At 38.4% G+C, this 17,762-nt stretch overlaps 1 protein-coding gene across 1 annotated transcript in view; it reads left to right on the top strand.

Annotated features, from left to right (window-relative positions):
• The first annotated feature begins 3,548 nt into the window (after positions 1 to 3,548).
• Positions 3,549 to 17,762, top strand: part of HFM1 (HFM1, ATP dependent DNA helicase homolog) — a 93,103-nt gene continuing 78,889 nt past the window's right edge. The window contains exons 1-3 of the mRNA XM_023757679.1: positions 3,549 to 3,619; positions 10,641 to 10,753; positions 12,708 to 13,017. Of these exons, the coding sequence (XP_023613447.1) occupies positions 3,549 to 3,619; positions 10,641 to 10,753; positions 12,708 to 13,017 (494 nt within the window). The remainder of the gene's footprint in view (positions 3,620 to 10,640; positions 10,754 to 12,707; positions 13,018 to 17,762) is intronic.

The following is a 17,762-nucleotide window of genomic DNA, read 5'->3' as shown; positions in this document are numbered from 1 at the left end:
GGGGAACTGAGGGAGGGGGGAACTGAGGTGGGGGGAACTGAGTGGGGGGGGGAACTGAGGGAGGGGGGACGGAGGGAGGGGAGAACTGGGGCCCGGACATCTGGTGGGCAGGTCAGAACTGGACAACCCGACTCTTTGAAGCGGGCTCCTGGGCTGCAGCGGACGCGGAGGGGCGTTGTAGAACGCACACTTCCGGCCCCTGGCCCGGCGCCCCTCAGCCACGGTCCAGTCAGCAGCCCGCGACGCCTGGGCTTCAGCTCGCTTTCGCGTGGACTGTGGCCTCGGCGCGCCCAGGAGCCGGCTGGGTGGCGTTTTGGTGGCTCTCGGAGCCCCTCGGGTTTACCTCCAGGTGTGTTGCCCCAGAGCGAGAGCTGGTGGGGCCTGCGTGTGTGGTGTAGCCATTTTGTTTGACGCAGTGGGAACCGCGGCCCACGGCGGAGGGCTCTCGCCATGCGCGCGTGTTGGACCGGGCCCAGAAGGCGCCTGCCGTGCGGCCGCGAGTCTGCAGGGGGCGTGCTCGGGTATGAGGTGTCCGCAGGCATCCACAGGGCGGGGGTTGGCGTCAGGCCCTGATCCGGTTCCTGTGGGGGCCCCGGGGGAGGTGCTGGGCCCCGGGCCCGGCTGTGTGGGTCTGTCCCTGCCCGGGACGGAGAGACCGTCGAAATGTGTTCCCAGGTTTCTTTTACTTTGTCACATTCCCAACCATGAAATTCACTTGTGATGGATGGTTCTCCAGCGAATGTCGGTCTTGGCTTCTGTGACTAACCGATTCCTGCAAATCGATATTTTGTAAGAGGATTGTTGCACTCTTGAAATAAGGAGTATATTTCTGAGGGTAAAAACTGTGAAAGATAAACTAATAGATCTGAACATTTTATTCAGTGAGGATTATAAACTGGAAGAAAATTCCGAATTGTCACGAAGATAGGTAAGGTGCGGGTCATCTCACCAGACAACAAATGGTGTAGTCACAGAAAGAGTTTAAGTATTTTTAAGAGCGACTAGAGGCAAAGCACACACAAAACCGTAAAATAATTGTTACAATATAATTTTACACCACATGCCTGAATGAAAACTTCGTAAAAAGTAATCCAAATGGAAACTTACTCAGAAAATCTGACTCTAAACCTAACATTTTAATGAATTCAGAATCTAGGGTCTCCTACAATTACAAACTCTTAGGAATGTGCTAAGGTCCCTTGTAGGGCCCGTGTTTTCAAAAAATATTTACATAATGAAAGTTTCAAATTCATGGTCTTTTATCATTTGATTACATAAATACTGAACTAGAAAAAAATTCACCTTTTAAAACTGAACATTAAAGTTTTGGGGGTAGAATTTTAAGTTTCAGAGTTGATGGAAACTCTTCTTATTTAAAATTATTTTTATAAACCGGTCATTGCTAATGCATTTATTCCACATTAAATTCTTAACGGATCACTTGCTATGTGCCAGGGACTGTTCTGAGTTATTGAAATACATTGAGCAAAAAGTCCCTGCTCAATCTAGAGAAAGCAAAATAAACAATTGAACATGTAAGATCATCCCAGTTATCAGTGAGTGCTGTGAAGAAAAGTAATGCACATCGTGGGGAGGCAGAATTTCAGGTCAGGGTTGTTTTCTTCAATAGGGATACATCAGAACTAAAATAGTGCATCATGTTTTTATTCTGAACTCAAGTTATATTCTCTTTTATGCCAGAACTAGAAATCAAATCAGAAGGTTGTTTTTTAAAAAAAAATATTTGCTCTGCATTTAGGGAGGGTTTTCAATTAGTTTATGAAGTAATTTTTTCTGAAACAAATATTTTTAGTTTGTTGTTTCATCATTGTTTTGCACTTCCTTTTAGAATAATAAATTCAAACAGATATGGTAGGCTTAAGATTTCTTCTTAAATTCTGAGGTAGCAAAGCCATATATAAAAGTGGTCTGGTGAGTTTTAATTTTGCAACTTTTTTTGGTTACTTAATATTAGATGGTTCTCCTAAGACTAGAAAGGGAACATTTTTTAGGTTACTTTTTGGATAAAAAAGAAACATGATTAGCATTTTCATTTATGCTTTATCAGGTAATTGTTTTCAAGTTCTGAAATTGTTTACTTAAATAAAGATGCTGACGACACTGTATTTCTGCCTCCCACTTTGTTATCCTAGGCTTCTATTGTTCATCCAGTCAAAAATGTTTTAGACACTTAATGAACCATACTAATTTGTTTCTCTTTTACTATTTGTTTTTGTTGGTGACTACCTGATTAATACATTGAGAAAAATGAAGAAGGCAATTAAGTTAAACAGATGGAAGGGCGAAAAACACAACAACTAAAACAGTGAAAAACCTCACAACATACACTATACACAAATGTAGCCCTCTGTGTAGTGTGTTGTGTCTACATACTCCCACATGTGTCTCATCCCACATGAGGGAGGACTGAAAATTGGAGGGACATGATTTGATAATATGGATTTCTCCATGAGATGGCACCCATATAATTTCTTTGATTTTAGCTTTTATCCTAAGCAAAGATTTGCAGTGTACATATTAATTATCACAGAATAAATATAATTGTGATTTATGTTTTACGATTAGTGCCTCTGATTCATGTTTTGTTATATAGAATTTTCTATCATATTTAGAATTTAGAAAAATGGGATGCTAGTAGCGTTCATGTGCAGGGGTAAGAATGGCAATGTAAAGGAAGCAACATATGTGTGTAGAAATGGTTCTATTTCCTATCAAATTTGAGGCTTCTTTGTGCCCTATATTTTTATTCTATTCCCAGGAGCCAATGCTGAATGTTTTTAGCCTTTAGATAACATCTCTGAGTGTAAAAATTATATTTTAAAAAGGAATGTAAACATTTATATATGTTATGTAATATGAATGTAAACTTAAATCTATATGTTAAACTTGTAAATTTTTTTATATTGGAAAGGTTCAAACATACATACATAGGCAGAACAGAGCATTATAATGAACTCCACATACCTATTACATAGCTTTAGCAATTATCAAATAATTGCCAATCTTGTTTCATTAATACTGTTCTACCTCTCCACCTATATTTTGAAGCAAGTCCCTGAATATGTACATAGTATTATTGTTAGAGACATACACATTCACAATAAAATGCACTATCCTAACTAAAAATAATGGTATAAACAAAGTATTATAAAAGCCCTAAAGGCGTGATTAATTCTGTTTTGGGTAAGAGGGACAAGTTTAGAGAAGCTGTTGAAGGATAAATGACATTTGACCTACACTATGCCAGGTCGAGAATGAAAGAAAACACATTCTAAGCATTGGTGCAGTATGAAGAGGGGTACAAGTGTGAAATGCATGAAAGAGTGGAGAACAGAGAATAATGTATTTGAATATTGCGCTTTGGAGGAAGTTGCAGGAGATGCAGCTGGGAAGGTAGTCTGTGGTTTTTATGAGAAATTTATGGTTATAGTTTATGTAGCTAGGAATATTTTTCTACATTTTTGTAAGTAAAATATAAACTTCTTTTTCTGTATTTTTTAGATTTATGACAAAATCCAGTTTTTAACATGTCGAAATCAAATGACTCCTTGTTTTCTTTGGATAATTTGTTTTTTGGAAAACCAGATGAAGCTGAAAAGTAAGTCTGCCTTTAAGAATGATAGCACAGTATATTGCTTTATTTAGGCTTTTTTGATGTTTAAGGAATTATAATTTTCTCTCTGGTAAATATGTAAATAAAAATGAGGGATAAACACAGTAATGTCTTAGGTATATATTTGGTAAACATGGAATTCATATATAAAGAAGTAGCTAAAGTTTAACATCTTACATGTTGTAATTTAAAAAGTAGAATTGTGTCTTGCCTATTTGGCTTTATTATTGCATTTCTGTTTAAATTATTTTGGCTAAAGATGGAAGTAATGGTCAAAAAATAGCTCACTACAAGAAGTACTGATGATCTTTTGGAAACAAAAAGGGCAGTGTACCAAAAACCAAGTGGCATAGGCAAATTCAGTGCAGGCAGGAAGTACAGGTGAAATAAAGATGTGGTAAGAGAGGAAATAAGAATAGAGAATAGGTAGTCTGTTTATGGATTTTCACATATGTATTATTGCTCTTAAATTCTAACATTTTTATGCATTTGTTCTATTATCCTTTTTAAATGAAACATTGAATAAATTGCATACTTCATTTATTCTTTTTAAAATATGTATATTTTTATTGATTTCAGAGAGGAAGGGAGAAGGAGAGAGAAATAGAAACATCAATGATGAAAGAGAATCATTGATCAGCTGCCTCCTGCACACCCCACACTGGGGATCAAGCCCACAACTCAGGCAAATGCCCTGACCAGGAATTGAACCATGACCTCCTGGTTCATAGGTCGACCCTCAACAACTGAGCCATTCAAATATTAATTAAAGTATTGACTGAATGCTAAAAAGGATATAAAAAGGTTAAAACAGACTTTTACTTAAAAAAAACACACACCAAACTCTACTTTAGGAAATTAAACACAAATATGGAAAGTTCATTAATAAATAATGTGAACATGTAATTCATCATTTAGATTGGGATTAAAGTTGCAAACAACTGGGGCAACAGTTGTTAATCAGGACTGGCTTAGATAAATTGGAACATATGTTTGACCTTCTAATAATACAAAGTCAAAAAAGAGTGCAAAACAAATGATAAGCTTGAGAGTGAAAGAGTTGCATCCAACTAACTGGGACAACCAGTATTAATCAGCACTGGCTTAGGCAAACTGGAACATATGTTTGACCTTCTAACAATACAAAGTAAAAAACAAGAGTGCAAAGCAGATGATAAGCATTTATATATATGCAATGAAATTTCAGATTTGGAAGGACACTTGGGCTAAACTGATCAGGTCACACTTTGCAGAAGTGGTGGGAGACTTCAGGAGGCTTTGAAGGATTTGCTAATTCTGATACAAGAGAGGAAGTGGGCATTTAAAGGCAGAGTATGACAGCAAGAGAAAAAGAATGGAGATGGGATGATTCACAGTATTTTTAGGGGATAGTATCCTATATAATAAAAGGCTAATATGCAAATAGACTGAATGGCGGAATGACTGGTCGCTATGATGTGCACTTACCACCAGGGTGCAGGCCGGGCTGAGGGACCCCCCCCCCCCCGCCCAAGTGCATGAATTTTGTGCACCGGGCCTCTAGTATAGAATAGAAGATTCATAAAAGGATAAAAAAAACACAATGGGATATAACATTAGAAAAGTAAGCTAATTATTGTGGTGGAGGTTAAATGCCAGAATAAGGATCTTGGACATGACTCTTTATGTGTTAAAAGTCATATAATTGAATCAACAAACATCTATCCTATATAATAAAAGGGTAATATGCAAATTGACCCTAATGGCAGAATGACTGGGAATGACAGGTCGCTATGATGCACACTGACCACCAGGGGGCAGATGCTCTCCACAGGGGGAGCACCGCTCAGCCAGAAGCTGGCTCATGGCTTGCCAGTGTAGCGGTAGTGGCAGGAGCCTCTCCCCACCTCTGCGGCAGCGCTAAGGATGTCCCCTGAGGGCTCCCAGACTTCCAGAGGGATGTCTGACTGTCAGCTTAGGCTCGATCCCCTGCGAGCGGGCCTAAACTGTCAGTTGGACATCCCCCAAGGGCTCCCAGACTATGAGAGGGCACAGGCCAGGCTGAGGGATCCCCCAGTGCATGAATTTATGTGCACTAGGCCTCTAGTATATATATAAAAGCCTAAGTGACCGAATGACCAGTTGCTGTGACATGCACTGACCACCAGGGGGCAAACACTCAACGCAGGAGCTGCCCACTGGTGGTCAGTACACTCCCATAGCGGGAGTGCTGCTCAGCTGACCGGCCCATCCCAGCGGCCCACCAGCCCAGTGGCAGCCACTCACTCCCTCAGTAGTTCTGCAGTTCCAATCTCCAGAGAACAGGCCAGGCACCGACGGACCAGCGCCGCTGGCACCATCCCAACAGCACTGCTGGCCTCCTGGAAGTCAGTCTCGAACACCGTGGCTGCTTCCCCTCCCTAGATGCTCTAACAAGGAAGAAACAATATAAAAGCGGCCGCCAGGTGGCTCCCGACAACTGGTACAAACGTCAGTGGGATGGATCCGGATCCCGGGCGGCAAGGGCGTTCCACTGCCCACCCACCTGGAGGGCTGATTGCATCCCAGCCCCCCCTCAACACCTTCCTCAGGACGGGCACCAGACGCAGAGCTCATGGTTGGCAAGCACTGCTGTGGCAATGCGAGCTTCTTCTGATCAGGACTGACTGGGTGAGAGCCCATGGCAGGCGGCAGTGGGCCAGGATGAGCAGGTGTGCCAGGCAGGAGCGGCAGGTGGTGTTGGACTGCCAATTTTGCCCAAATCCCTGCAGGTCATGCCGAGGGACCCCACCTGTGCACAAATTCATGCACTGGGCCTCTAGTTTATTGTATAACATGCCTAATTATACAAAGCACTGTGCTCAATACTATCAATGTAAATGGAAGTAAAAACAAAACCCTTAGGTGTTTACAATCTAGAGGGGATAACAGATCTATCTACCTACCTATCATCTATCTATCTGTTTATCTGTCTATCATCTTTCTATTATTAATACAAGGAGGACTGTAATAAATACATAGGTTCAAACATACTTAAGAAGAGGGAGGAGAGCCCTGGCCAGTGTCCTCAGTGGTTAGAGTGTCAGCCTGTGCATCGAAAGGTCAGGGCACATGTGGGAGTCAACCATCGATGTCTCTCTCCCTCCCTCCTTCCCTCCCTCCCTCCCTCCCTCCCTCCCTTCCTTCTCTCTAAAAATCAATGGAAAAAATATTCTCAGGAGAGGATTAACAAAAAATAAAATAAAGAAAAAGAAATGGGAGAAGAGAAGAAAATCTTAGAGAACCAGGGGATTTCATGAAGGTAGGGCTTGAGCTGGAATTTTTTTTAAAATATATTTTTATTGATTTAAAAGAGAGAGGGAGAGAGAGATAGAAACATCAATGAGGAGAGAGAATCATTGATTAGCTGCCTCCTGCACGTCCCCTACTGGGGATCAAGCTCGCAACCCAGGCATGTGCCCTTGACTGGAATTGAACCTGGGATCCTTCAGTCCACAGGCCGCTGCTCTGTCCACTGAGCCAAACCAGGTAGGGCTTGAGCTGGAATTTGAATGGATATAAGCTCTAGTGCAGCGGTTCTCAACCTGTGGGTCGCCAACATGTGGGTCGCGACCCCTTTGGGGGTCGAACGACCCTTTTACAGGGGTTGCCTAAGACCATCGGAAAACACATATATAATTCCATATTGTTTTTGTGATTAATCACTATGCTTTAATTATGTTCAATTTGTAACAATGAATTGGGGGTCACCACAACATGAGGAACTGTATTAAAGGGTCATGGCATTAGGAAGGTTGAGAACCACTGCTCTAGTGCCTGGAACAGTGCCTGGCACATAGTTCTTAGTAAATAATTGTTGAATGGATTGATGAGTGAATAAAACAGTTGAACAATAGTAGAAATGGTGCTAGGGTCAGGTACAGGGGAAAGCTGAGTAAAGGAAATGTTTTTGAACAAAGATGAGGAGGGACAAAATGCATTACCTATCACTTTGGTGTGAACTATAAGATACATATAGAAGAGTTAAAACTGTAAGGTGGTCTCTGAACACTTGGAAGTTTGGCATTATTCGGATACCACTGAAGGATTTTGAATGGAATAATATGATGAAAACAATTCTAAATTAATGTGATAGGAGTCAATAAAGTATATTAGAGAGAGAAAGCCTGGAGCCAGTGAGACCAGTTAAGACACCATTGTTCTCAACCAAACGTAAGTTGATTAGATCCTGGATTAGGAGAATGACAGTAGGAAAGAAAATGATGAATTCAAGAAAATTTGTAAGATGCAATAAGACCTGGTGGGTGTCTGGGTATACTGCGGAAAAGATTATACTATGGTTTAGATTCTGGGTGACTGGGGAAATTATGGCACCTCTGGAAAATAGGGAAATCATAAGGAAGATTTGACTTTATGGGAAGGCTGAACAGTAGAGCTAAATGTGTGTTTTTTGTATCTTGTTAACATCTTTCTTGGATTTTCTAGAATAGCCTGTGTGCAGAAAAGAGTTAATATATTAGTTCTAAACTGCTTGCAAGGTTGGCCTTTAGTTGGACTCTGACAACTTAGATTTTAGGAAGTTTCTCACCATCTATATATATAAAAGCCTAAACAATGGTTACGACCGAATACTGGAACAACTAGTCTATATATATAAAAGCCTAAATGATGGTTACGACCGAATGACTGGAACGACTAGTCACTATGACATGCACTGACCACCAGGGAGCAGACACTCAATGCAGGAGCTTCCCGCTGGTGGTCAGTGTGCTCCCACAGCCAACCTCCTCTGGCCGGTGGCCAGGCCAACCTCCCGCAGTCACCCCCCCGGGCAGGCCAATCTCCTGCAGCACACCTCCCAGCACCTTGCCCGGCCCCGATGGGCCCCAATCAGGGCAGGGCCGGCTGGCAAACCTCCCGTGGTCCCTCCCCCGGCTGCCCCGCCGGCTGGCCAGGCTGAGGGACCCCACCCATGCACAAATTCATGCACCGGGCCTCTAGTTAACTGATAAGAGTGGCTCACAGTGCATAAACTGTTTATACAAGTAATATTGTTTATGCTGAGCATCTGCTTTTGTTTCTGGGAATCTGGAATGTGCCATAGAAAGGATGCCCACATGATTAGTCCCCAATAAAAACCCTGGGCATTGAGTCTCTAATAAATTTACCTCATTGGTATCATTTCACGTGTGCTGTCACAACTCATAGCTGGGGAAATTAAGCACATCCTGTGTTACTAGAAGAGCACCTTTGGAAACGTGTGCCTGGTTTCCCCAGAACTTCACCCCATAGTCATGAGTTCTTTGTATCTATGAGTCTGTTTCTATTTTGTTTGTGTGTTTATTTTGTTCTTTAGATTACACATATAAGTGAAATCTTACGGTATTTGCCTTTATCTGTCTGACTTATTTTACTTAGCATAATACCCTGTAGGTCTATCCATGCTGTTGTAAAAGGTAAAATTTCATTCTTTTTTATGGCCAAGTAGTATTATGTTGTTTATATGTACCACAACTTTTTTATCCACTCATCTATTGGTGGCCACTTACGTTGCTTACATATCTTGGCTATTTTAAATAATGCTGCAATGGGGTGCAGATATTCCCTTAAATTAGTGTTTCGGGTTTCTTTGAATATATACCTAGAAGTAGAATTGCTGGGTCATAACGCAGTTCCATTTTTAATTTTTTGAGGGCCCTCCACACTGTTTTCCTTATTAGTTGGATCAATCTGCATTCCCACAAACAGTGCAAACTAGGGTTCCCAGAACAAACTAGGGCAGTGGTCGGCTAACTCATTAGTCAACAGAGCCAAATATCAACAGTACAACGATTGAAATTTCTTTTGAGAGCCAAATTTTTTAAACTTAAACTATATAGGTAGGTACATTGTTATTAACTTAATTAGGGTACTCCTAAGGCTTAGGAAGAGCCACACTCAAGGGGCCAAAAAGCCGCATGTGGCTCTCGAGCCGCAGTTTGCCGACCACTGAACTAGGGTTCTCTTTTCTCCACATCCTTACCAACATTTGTTCGTTGATTTATTGATGCTAGCCATCTGAGAAGTGTGAGGTGGTATCTTGTTTTGATTTGCAGCAAATGCTTTGGCCTTTTGTCAGACAGTCTATCGACAATGTCAGATAATGTGTTGTAGATTTTTTATTTGGAAAATATATCCATAATACCTATGTGTTAGGTGCTGTAAGATGCAGAAAAGTAAAGACTGAGTCTCTCACTTCCAAGAGTTTGAAATCCTAAATGAAGAGATAAGAAACAAATAATAAAATCCTTGGGATTTGGCATAGGAAATACATGTGGTGCTATTCTCAACTTTATTGCCTGTCCCCTAACACTTATCTTTTTGTTTTAATGAAGGGCAAGTCAACTTTGGAAAGAAAACATTAAAGCATTATCTCTTAATAGGATCACAGCTGAAAGATAAGGAGATTGTTAGTTATCAATGCTAACAGGGTGGCAATAATCTGGTCAATTGCTGTAGGTTTACAAAATGATTATTACTTTCAACTGGCTTGGATTTTCTGTGTTTTTGATGGTTCTGGACCAAGAATATTTGGGTTAGGACATTAATTTGTAATAATGCTTTAGGAATATTCTAGAATATCAGTAATTGTGTCATTTACACTGATGACCCATGATTAGTTATGAGGTGTGTCAAAAGTAATTTGTCACTTGTAATAGTTAAGGTACTAAAGTTTCAGAATGATTTACTACTTTTTAAAAAATAGTGGAACATATTTAAGATTCCTGTCACAAGCATTTGAATTGGAGAAAAGGAGATGGAGATATAGCCATTATTCAGGTAGCATATCTCATATAGCAATGTCATTAATGTTATGACACATAAGGTTGGCTGTGGGATATTGCTATATAGGGATAAATCAAAGTTATTACAGTTAATTTACTGGATGTATAAGAGTCTGTGATAGAGTAATGTTTATTGATAAATACATAGTTTCTGATGTTACGTTCTATTAACATGTATATTTACATTTTTGTATTTTATATAGCTATCCATGTAGTGGAAAATCATTGGATTGTTTTCTCCCACCTGCTCCATTGATTTCAGAAATTCCAGATACTCAGGCATTGGAAGAAGAAATAGAAAGTCATAAACTGTTAGGTAAATTATCACATATCTGTTATAAAGCCAAACCCATGCAGCTCATGTCAATGTAACAACAATTTAGTAACACTTTAATTCCTTTTATTTTTAGTGGAATAAAATGAAAGTTAGAGACTTCTCTTATTCAGATCAGTGTTCTTATTCAAATCTAAAAATCTAAAATAGTGGTTCTCAACCTTCCTATTGCCGCGACCCTTTAATACAGTTCCTCATGTTGTGGTGACCCCCAACCATAAAATTATTTTCATTGCTACTTCATAACTGTAATTTTGCTACTGTTATGAATTGTAATGTAAATATCTGATATGCAGGATGTATTTTCATTGTTACAAATTGAACATAATTAAAGCATAGTGATTAATCACAAAAAAATATGTAATTATATATGTGTTTTCCAATGGTCTTAGGTGACCCCTGTGAAAGGGTTGTTCGACCACAAAGGGGTCACGACCCACAGGTTGAGAACCGCTTATCTAAACCATTTTCCTTCTCTATATATACTTATACTTACATATACATATCACATGCACACAATATACTATCACATATACGCATTCTGTTTTTCTGTGAATTTTGTTTCCTCTTACCATCAAAACTATCATTGCTATTTAGTTTTCACCTTGCCCTTTACTAAAAGTAGGATCCTCTGGTTTAAGGAAACAGATTCATTGAGTGAAAACAACAAGAGGCAGATGATCATATGTAGTTTGATACTATCATTTTGTAAAGCTAAAACACAAGCACACTCAAACAGTATATGTGATCTAATGTAATATTGTTGGCAAAATTTTCATTTTTAAATTGGGCGGTAGGTTCATGCATTTATATTTTATATGTATTTATAAATGCAAACATATATGTACTATTGCATATACCAAATAATATACAGTCTATACAATATATACCATAGTGCATATATATGTGGACATATATATTTGTGTGTGTGTGTGTGTGTGTGTGTATCCTATATAATAAAACCCTAATATGCAAATCGACTAAACGGCAGAATGACCAGTCACTATGATGCCCACTGAACACCAGGAGGCAGATGGTCAATGGAGGAGCTGCTCTCTGGTGGTCAGTGTGTTCCCACAAGGGGAGGCTACTCAGCCAGAAGCCAGGCTCATGGCTGGCGAGCGCAGCGGTGGTGGCTGGAGCCTCTCTTGCCTCCATAGCAGCGCTAAGGAACAGTGCGCTAAGCAGTAAGGAGCAGCCAGCAAGCAGGTGGTAAGGAGCTAGGGGTCCTGGACTGTGAGAGGGCACAGGCTGGGCTGAGGGACCCCCAAGTGCATGAATTTTGTGCACTGGGCCTCTAGTATATATATATATATGTAAATTCAAACCCTACTAAAGCCTCCAAACTCTTCCCAAACCTCCCAAAGATGCTTGTAAAGTCTCTGTAAAGAAACCTACAATTTTGTAACCCTAATGAAAGTATTCCTTTATCTTAATTTTTAGAGGCAACATTATAAAGTTAAAAGCATTGTATCATGTATTTTATTACTGAATCATAGTAACATTTTACATGGTTGGTCATATATTTCTGTGTATAAATTGTTTATGTAAGTTTTAAATCTTTATAATTGTATAATTATATCATTTGTAGTAGATAAAATACTTAAATATTACAAATATGGTTATTTCTATGGGTCAGGGATTAAACCTATTTTGTAATATTCTATAGATTTTGTATAAATTTCAAATTTAATTTAAAGAATTCTTAATTTCTGTGGGCCCTTCAGTGATATGATATACCGTAAAGTGACAGTCACCTATATTTCAAAACCTCATATAATATTTCAGATTATCTTATTATTGTACTAATACTTCTTTTTGCTTTCATATTTACCTAGTAAACCCTTTTGAAAATTTTTATTAAATTTTTCATCATGCTTTTGAAATTTTATTTTCATGGAGAACATGTAATAATTAATACATTCCATTTTTGTAGGTGTGGAAAAGAGGCAAAAAATGTTAACATCAAATTTAAAGAAAACTAATGAAAACACAAATTATATTTCACCAATGCAAAAATTCCAATTTGCCTTTTTCTCTAATAAGTCTGAAGAAGATGATCTGAATTTAGGAGGTCCAGGCAACAATGGCTTATTGCATGTTTCTGGCAAGCTGACATATGGTTCTCAGAAATTCAGAAATCACATTGGCACTGACATAGCACCTGAGAAAAATATTCCAGATGATACAAAATTAGTTAATTTTGCAGAAGAAAAGGGAGAGAGCACATCAGCCTTCAGAAAAAGGTAATTAAATGAAATAAGTAATATTCAGTGATAAAGTTGAATAGTTATGTATATGTCCAAAAGTATGAAATATGATAGAATTTGAATAAGAAAAACATCAACAACAATAGAGTCTATTATATACCACACACTCCATTAACTGTGGGATTCTAGTGATAGGTTCTTGCCTTAGGAGAACTTACAACTTAATAGGGGAAAAGACTGATAGTAAATAACTAAATATATTAGTACGACAGTTATTTTTGCTGAAGTATATGGTTAAATTAGAGGTTCTCAAACTTTTTGTTGTTAGAACTCCTTTACACTTAAAAATTATTGAGGATTTTCAAAGAACTTTTGTTTATGTAGGTTATTTTTAATATTTAAGTATTAGTGTTTAACCATATTAGAAATTAAAACAAAAATTTGAAAAATATTTATTTACTAATACATTTAAAAATAATAAACATACTTGTTAAATTAAACAGTATATTTTTATTAAAAATAATTATTTTCTGAAACAAAAAATAATTCCGTGAAGAAGAGTGATATTGTTTTATGATTTTGCAAATGTTTTACATTTCTAACTCATAAAAGATACTTGGGTTCTCATATATGATTTTGCATTCAGTCTGTTGTAATATCACATGACTTGGAGCCCCTGGAAAACTCCATGTTAACTAGCGAGAATAAGAGAGAAAAAGGCAAATAATGCCTTAGTAGTATTATGAAAATAGTTTTGATTTTATGAACTCCTTGAAATAGTCTCCACCATCCTTTGAGAACTGCTGTTAGAGCATATAGAATGGGTCCTAATCTGCTCTGGACTGTCAGGGAAGGCTTTCCTGAAGAAATGGTATTTAAGTTTAACTTTAAGGAGGAATAGAATAAAACTAAGTGCAAATAAAGGAGAGTGTTCCACACAGAAGGAATAGTATGTACAAAAGACCTAAGGTGGCATAGAGCTTGGCCTATTCTTAAAAAATTTCCTTAGTTTGCAGGGGTGGGAACATCTGGCCTGCAGGCCTTATAAGGTCCGGAAATCATTTGGTCTGGCCTGACCAAGGCATTCGGGGTGAGTTAATTAAATGCGTGACCAAATAGAGCAGGCTAGTTTTTAAGTTGATAATTTTATATGGCCCTTGAATGATGTTTTAAATATCCAAAAGGCCCTTGGCAGGAAAGGTTCCCCACCCCTATTATAAAGAGAGAAAGCTGATACAGAGGGGCCAAGTCATTTAGAGTCTTATAGGCCAGGGTAACATTTAATTCTTTTCCTTAAGGCAGTGTTTCTTAAACTGTGGCCTGTGGATCTATTGCATCAGAATCACCTGGAGTGCTCATTAAAATTTGGATTCCTGGGTCTTAACTTGGACTTTCTGAATCACAGTCTATATGAACATGGGGATGACACCAACAAACCATTATTTTCAACTCATTTTCTAAATGATTGTTACACACAGTAAAATTTGAGAACCATTGTTCAAGGTCCTGGGTTTTAAGCTGAGGAGTAAAATAGATTTTTCTTTTTATTTAAAGTCCATTTTGGCTCTAGTATGATGAATTAGAAGGGAGTTGGAATACATTCAGAAGGGCCATTTAGAAGGTTATTTTATCAGTCTAGGTAAGAGAATGGTAACCAGACCTAGGATTGTGGTAGCAGGAAGGAGAGAGTTGACAGTTATTTAGAAGATAGAATCCCATAGGACTTAAATAATTATTGGACATGAGACCGAACTTCTAGGTTTCTGGCTTGAGCCAGAATGATTAAGGATGGTAGTGCCCTTTCGTGATATAGAAAACTATCAAGTAGGAACAGGTTTGGGGAAAGATGATGAGTGCAGATTTGGACATTTCATTTTAGGTACTTAAAAAATTGTCCAGGTAGGATATGTGCATTTATGATTCAGAAGAGATCTAGTTGGGAGTTTTTGTTTTCTCTATGACATAAGTGATGAGGTCATCTGTAGAGTTTGAGGGGGAAAAGTAGAGGTATTGAACAAGTATGAGAAGGATGGAAAAATTATGGAGAATGGGAAAGCTCTAATTCAAATAATGGTAGCATTTTTGGACACTGTAAATGGCCCAGTTGAGATTGGTGTCTATGAATATTTTGGAACAGCTCTATTAAGATCTAATTAACTTGAAGTGTACAATTCATGGTTTTTAGAATATTCAGAGTTGTGCAACCATCACTACTATCTAATTTTAATACATTGTTTTTCCCCCAGGGGAAATCTATACTCATTAACAGTTACTCCACATTCTTCTCCCTGGCCCAGCCCCTGCAACCACTAATATACGTGTGTGTGGTTTATTTTCAAATATGTTTTTATTGATTTCAAAGAGAAAGAGAGAGGGAGAGAGAGATAGAAACATCAATGATGAGAGAGAATTATTGATTGGCTGCCTCCTGCATGCCCCCTTACTGGGGATCAAGCCAGCAACCCAAGCACATACCCTGGCCAGGAATCGAACCATGACCTCCTGGTTCATGGGTCGATGCTCAACCACTGAGCCAATATATGAGGGTTTCAATTTCTCCACATCCTTGCTAGCCCTTGTTATTGTCTGTCTTTTTTATTATAGTGGGTGTGAAGAAGTGGTATCTCATTGTGGTTTTGATTTGTATTTCCCTAATGACTAATGATGTTGGGCATCTTTTTATGTGATTATTGGCTCTTGGTGTATCTTCTTGGGGCAATGTCTACTCAAATCCTTTGCCTGTTTTTTAATTGGGTTATTTGTCTTTTTATTTTTATATATTTATCTTTTTATCCTCACCTGAGGATATGTGTGTGTGTTTTATTGATTTGTAAAAAGAGAGGGAGGGAGAGAGAGAAAAACATCAATGTGAAAGAGAAACATCGATCTTTTGCCTTCTGTACATACCCTAACTGGGGATTGAACCTGCAACCTAGGTATGTGCCCTGATCAGAAATCGAACCCACAACCTTTTGGTGTATGGGATGACACTCCAACCAACTGAGCCACCTGGCCAGGGTTATTTGTCTTTTTATTGTGTTTTCAGAGTTCTTTATATATTCTGGATAAAAGTCCCTTATCAACTATATGATTTGCAAATATTTTCTCCCATTGTGAATGTTGTTTTTCACTTTTTTGATGGTGTCCTTAGCAGTACAAAAGTTTTAATTTTGATGAAACCCAATTTTTGTTGTTGTTATTGCTTGGGCTTTTGGTGTCATATCTAAGAAACCATTGCCTAATCTAGGGTTGGGAAGAATTACTCCTACTTTTCTTCTCAGCATTTTATCTCTTACATTGAGGTCTCTGATCCATTTTGAGTTAATTTTTTTAAAAGTATGGTGCAAGGTAAGAGTCCATCTTCATTTTTTTTTTTGCATGTAGATGTCCAGTTGTTCCAGCACCATTTGTTGAAAACAAACAAACAATCAAACAAACACTAATTTTTCTCCTTTGAATGTAATGGCACCCTCATTGACAATCAATTGACTATGAATGTAAGGTATGGAGGTTTTCTGACACCAGCGAATTCTCTGATTTGAATGGATAACCAATAATTCAGTTTTTACACTAACTCCCAGAGTCAGTGTCAGATTGCACAGGTTAATGGCTTAGTCCCACAAGACTGCCCCACTACAGATCCCTGCCACAAATAGGGTGCCAGGTTACCCACAATTCTGCCTTGCAGACTACAAATTTGGGAGTTCCCATGACTGCACATTATGTTTGATAATTTGCTAGAATGATTCACAGAATTCAGGAAAACATTTTACTTACATTTATCAGTTCATTATAAAGGATCCAACTTAGGAACAGCCAAATGAAAGAGATGCAAGGTATGGAGAGGGAGGGCACACTCAGCCTCCATGCCCTTTCTAAGTGTGTTACCCTTTCAGTACCTAGATGTGTTCATCAATCCAGAAGCTCTCAGAACCCCCTGTTATTTAGGGGTGTTTCCAATCATGGCAGTTTCATTATTAAATCATTGGCCATTGGTGATCGAACTCAGTCTCCAGCCCCTTTCCCCTCCTTGAATGTCAGCAGTGGGGCTAAAAGTTTCAAACCTGTAATCAAGATTTTGTCTTTCTGGCATCATCCCCATCCTGAAACCATCTAGGGGCCCTAGAAGAGTCACTTCATTAGCATAAACTCAGATATGATTGAAAGGGCCTTCTTATAAATAATGAAAAATGCTTCTATCACTTCTACCACACAGGAAATTCCTCTGTGCCAGGAGCTAGAAAAAAAAGACCAAATTTATATTTCCTATTATAACACATAAAGGTTTATTTCTGAATTCTCAATTCTATACCATTGATTAATATTTCTGTACTTATGCCTGACATAAGGATATATCTCATACTGGCATATCCCACATGTTTTAATTGCTGTAGCTTTGTAGTAAGGTTTTAAATCAGTAAGTGGTGAGTCCTCCAACTTTATTCCTTTTTTCAAGATTGTTTTTGGCTATTCTTGGTTCTTTGCATTTTCATATGAATTTTAGGATAAATTTCTGCAAAGAAGCCAGCTGGGATTTTGATAGGTATTGTATTGAATCTGAAGATCAACTTGAGGAGTATTGCTATCTTAATAACAGTAAGTCTTCCAATCTATCAACATGGGATATCTTTCCATTTATTTAAGTTTTTAAAATTTTTTCAATGATGTTTTATGGACAAGTCTTATACTTATTTTGTTAAATTTATTCCCAAGTATTTATTGTTTTTTATGCTTTTATAAATTTGGATTCCATAGTACTCTGCTAGTCACACAGCTAGTCC

Source organism: Myotis lucifugus, unplaced genomic scaffold (genome assembly GCF_000147115.1).
Source record: "Myotis lucifugus unplaced genomic scaffold, Myoluc2.0 scaffold_110, whole genome shotgun sequence".
Lineage (NCBI taxonomy): Eukaryota > Metazoa > Chordata > Mammalia > Chiroptera > Vespertilionidae > Myotis > Myotis lucifugus.
Note: the sequence above shows the minus strand (reverse complement) of the source record. Positions and strands in the feature narration are given on the sequence as shown.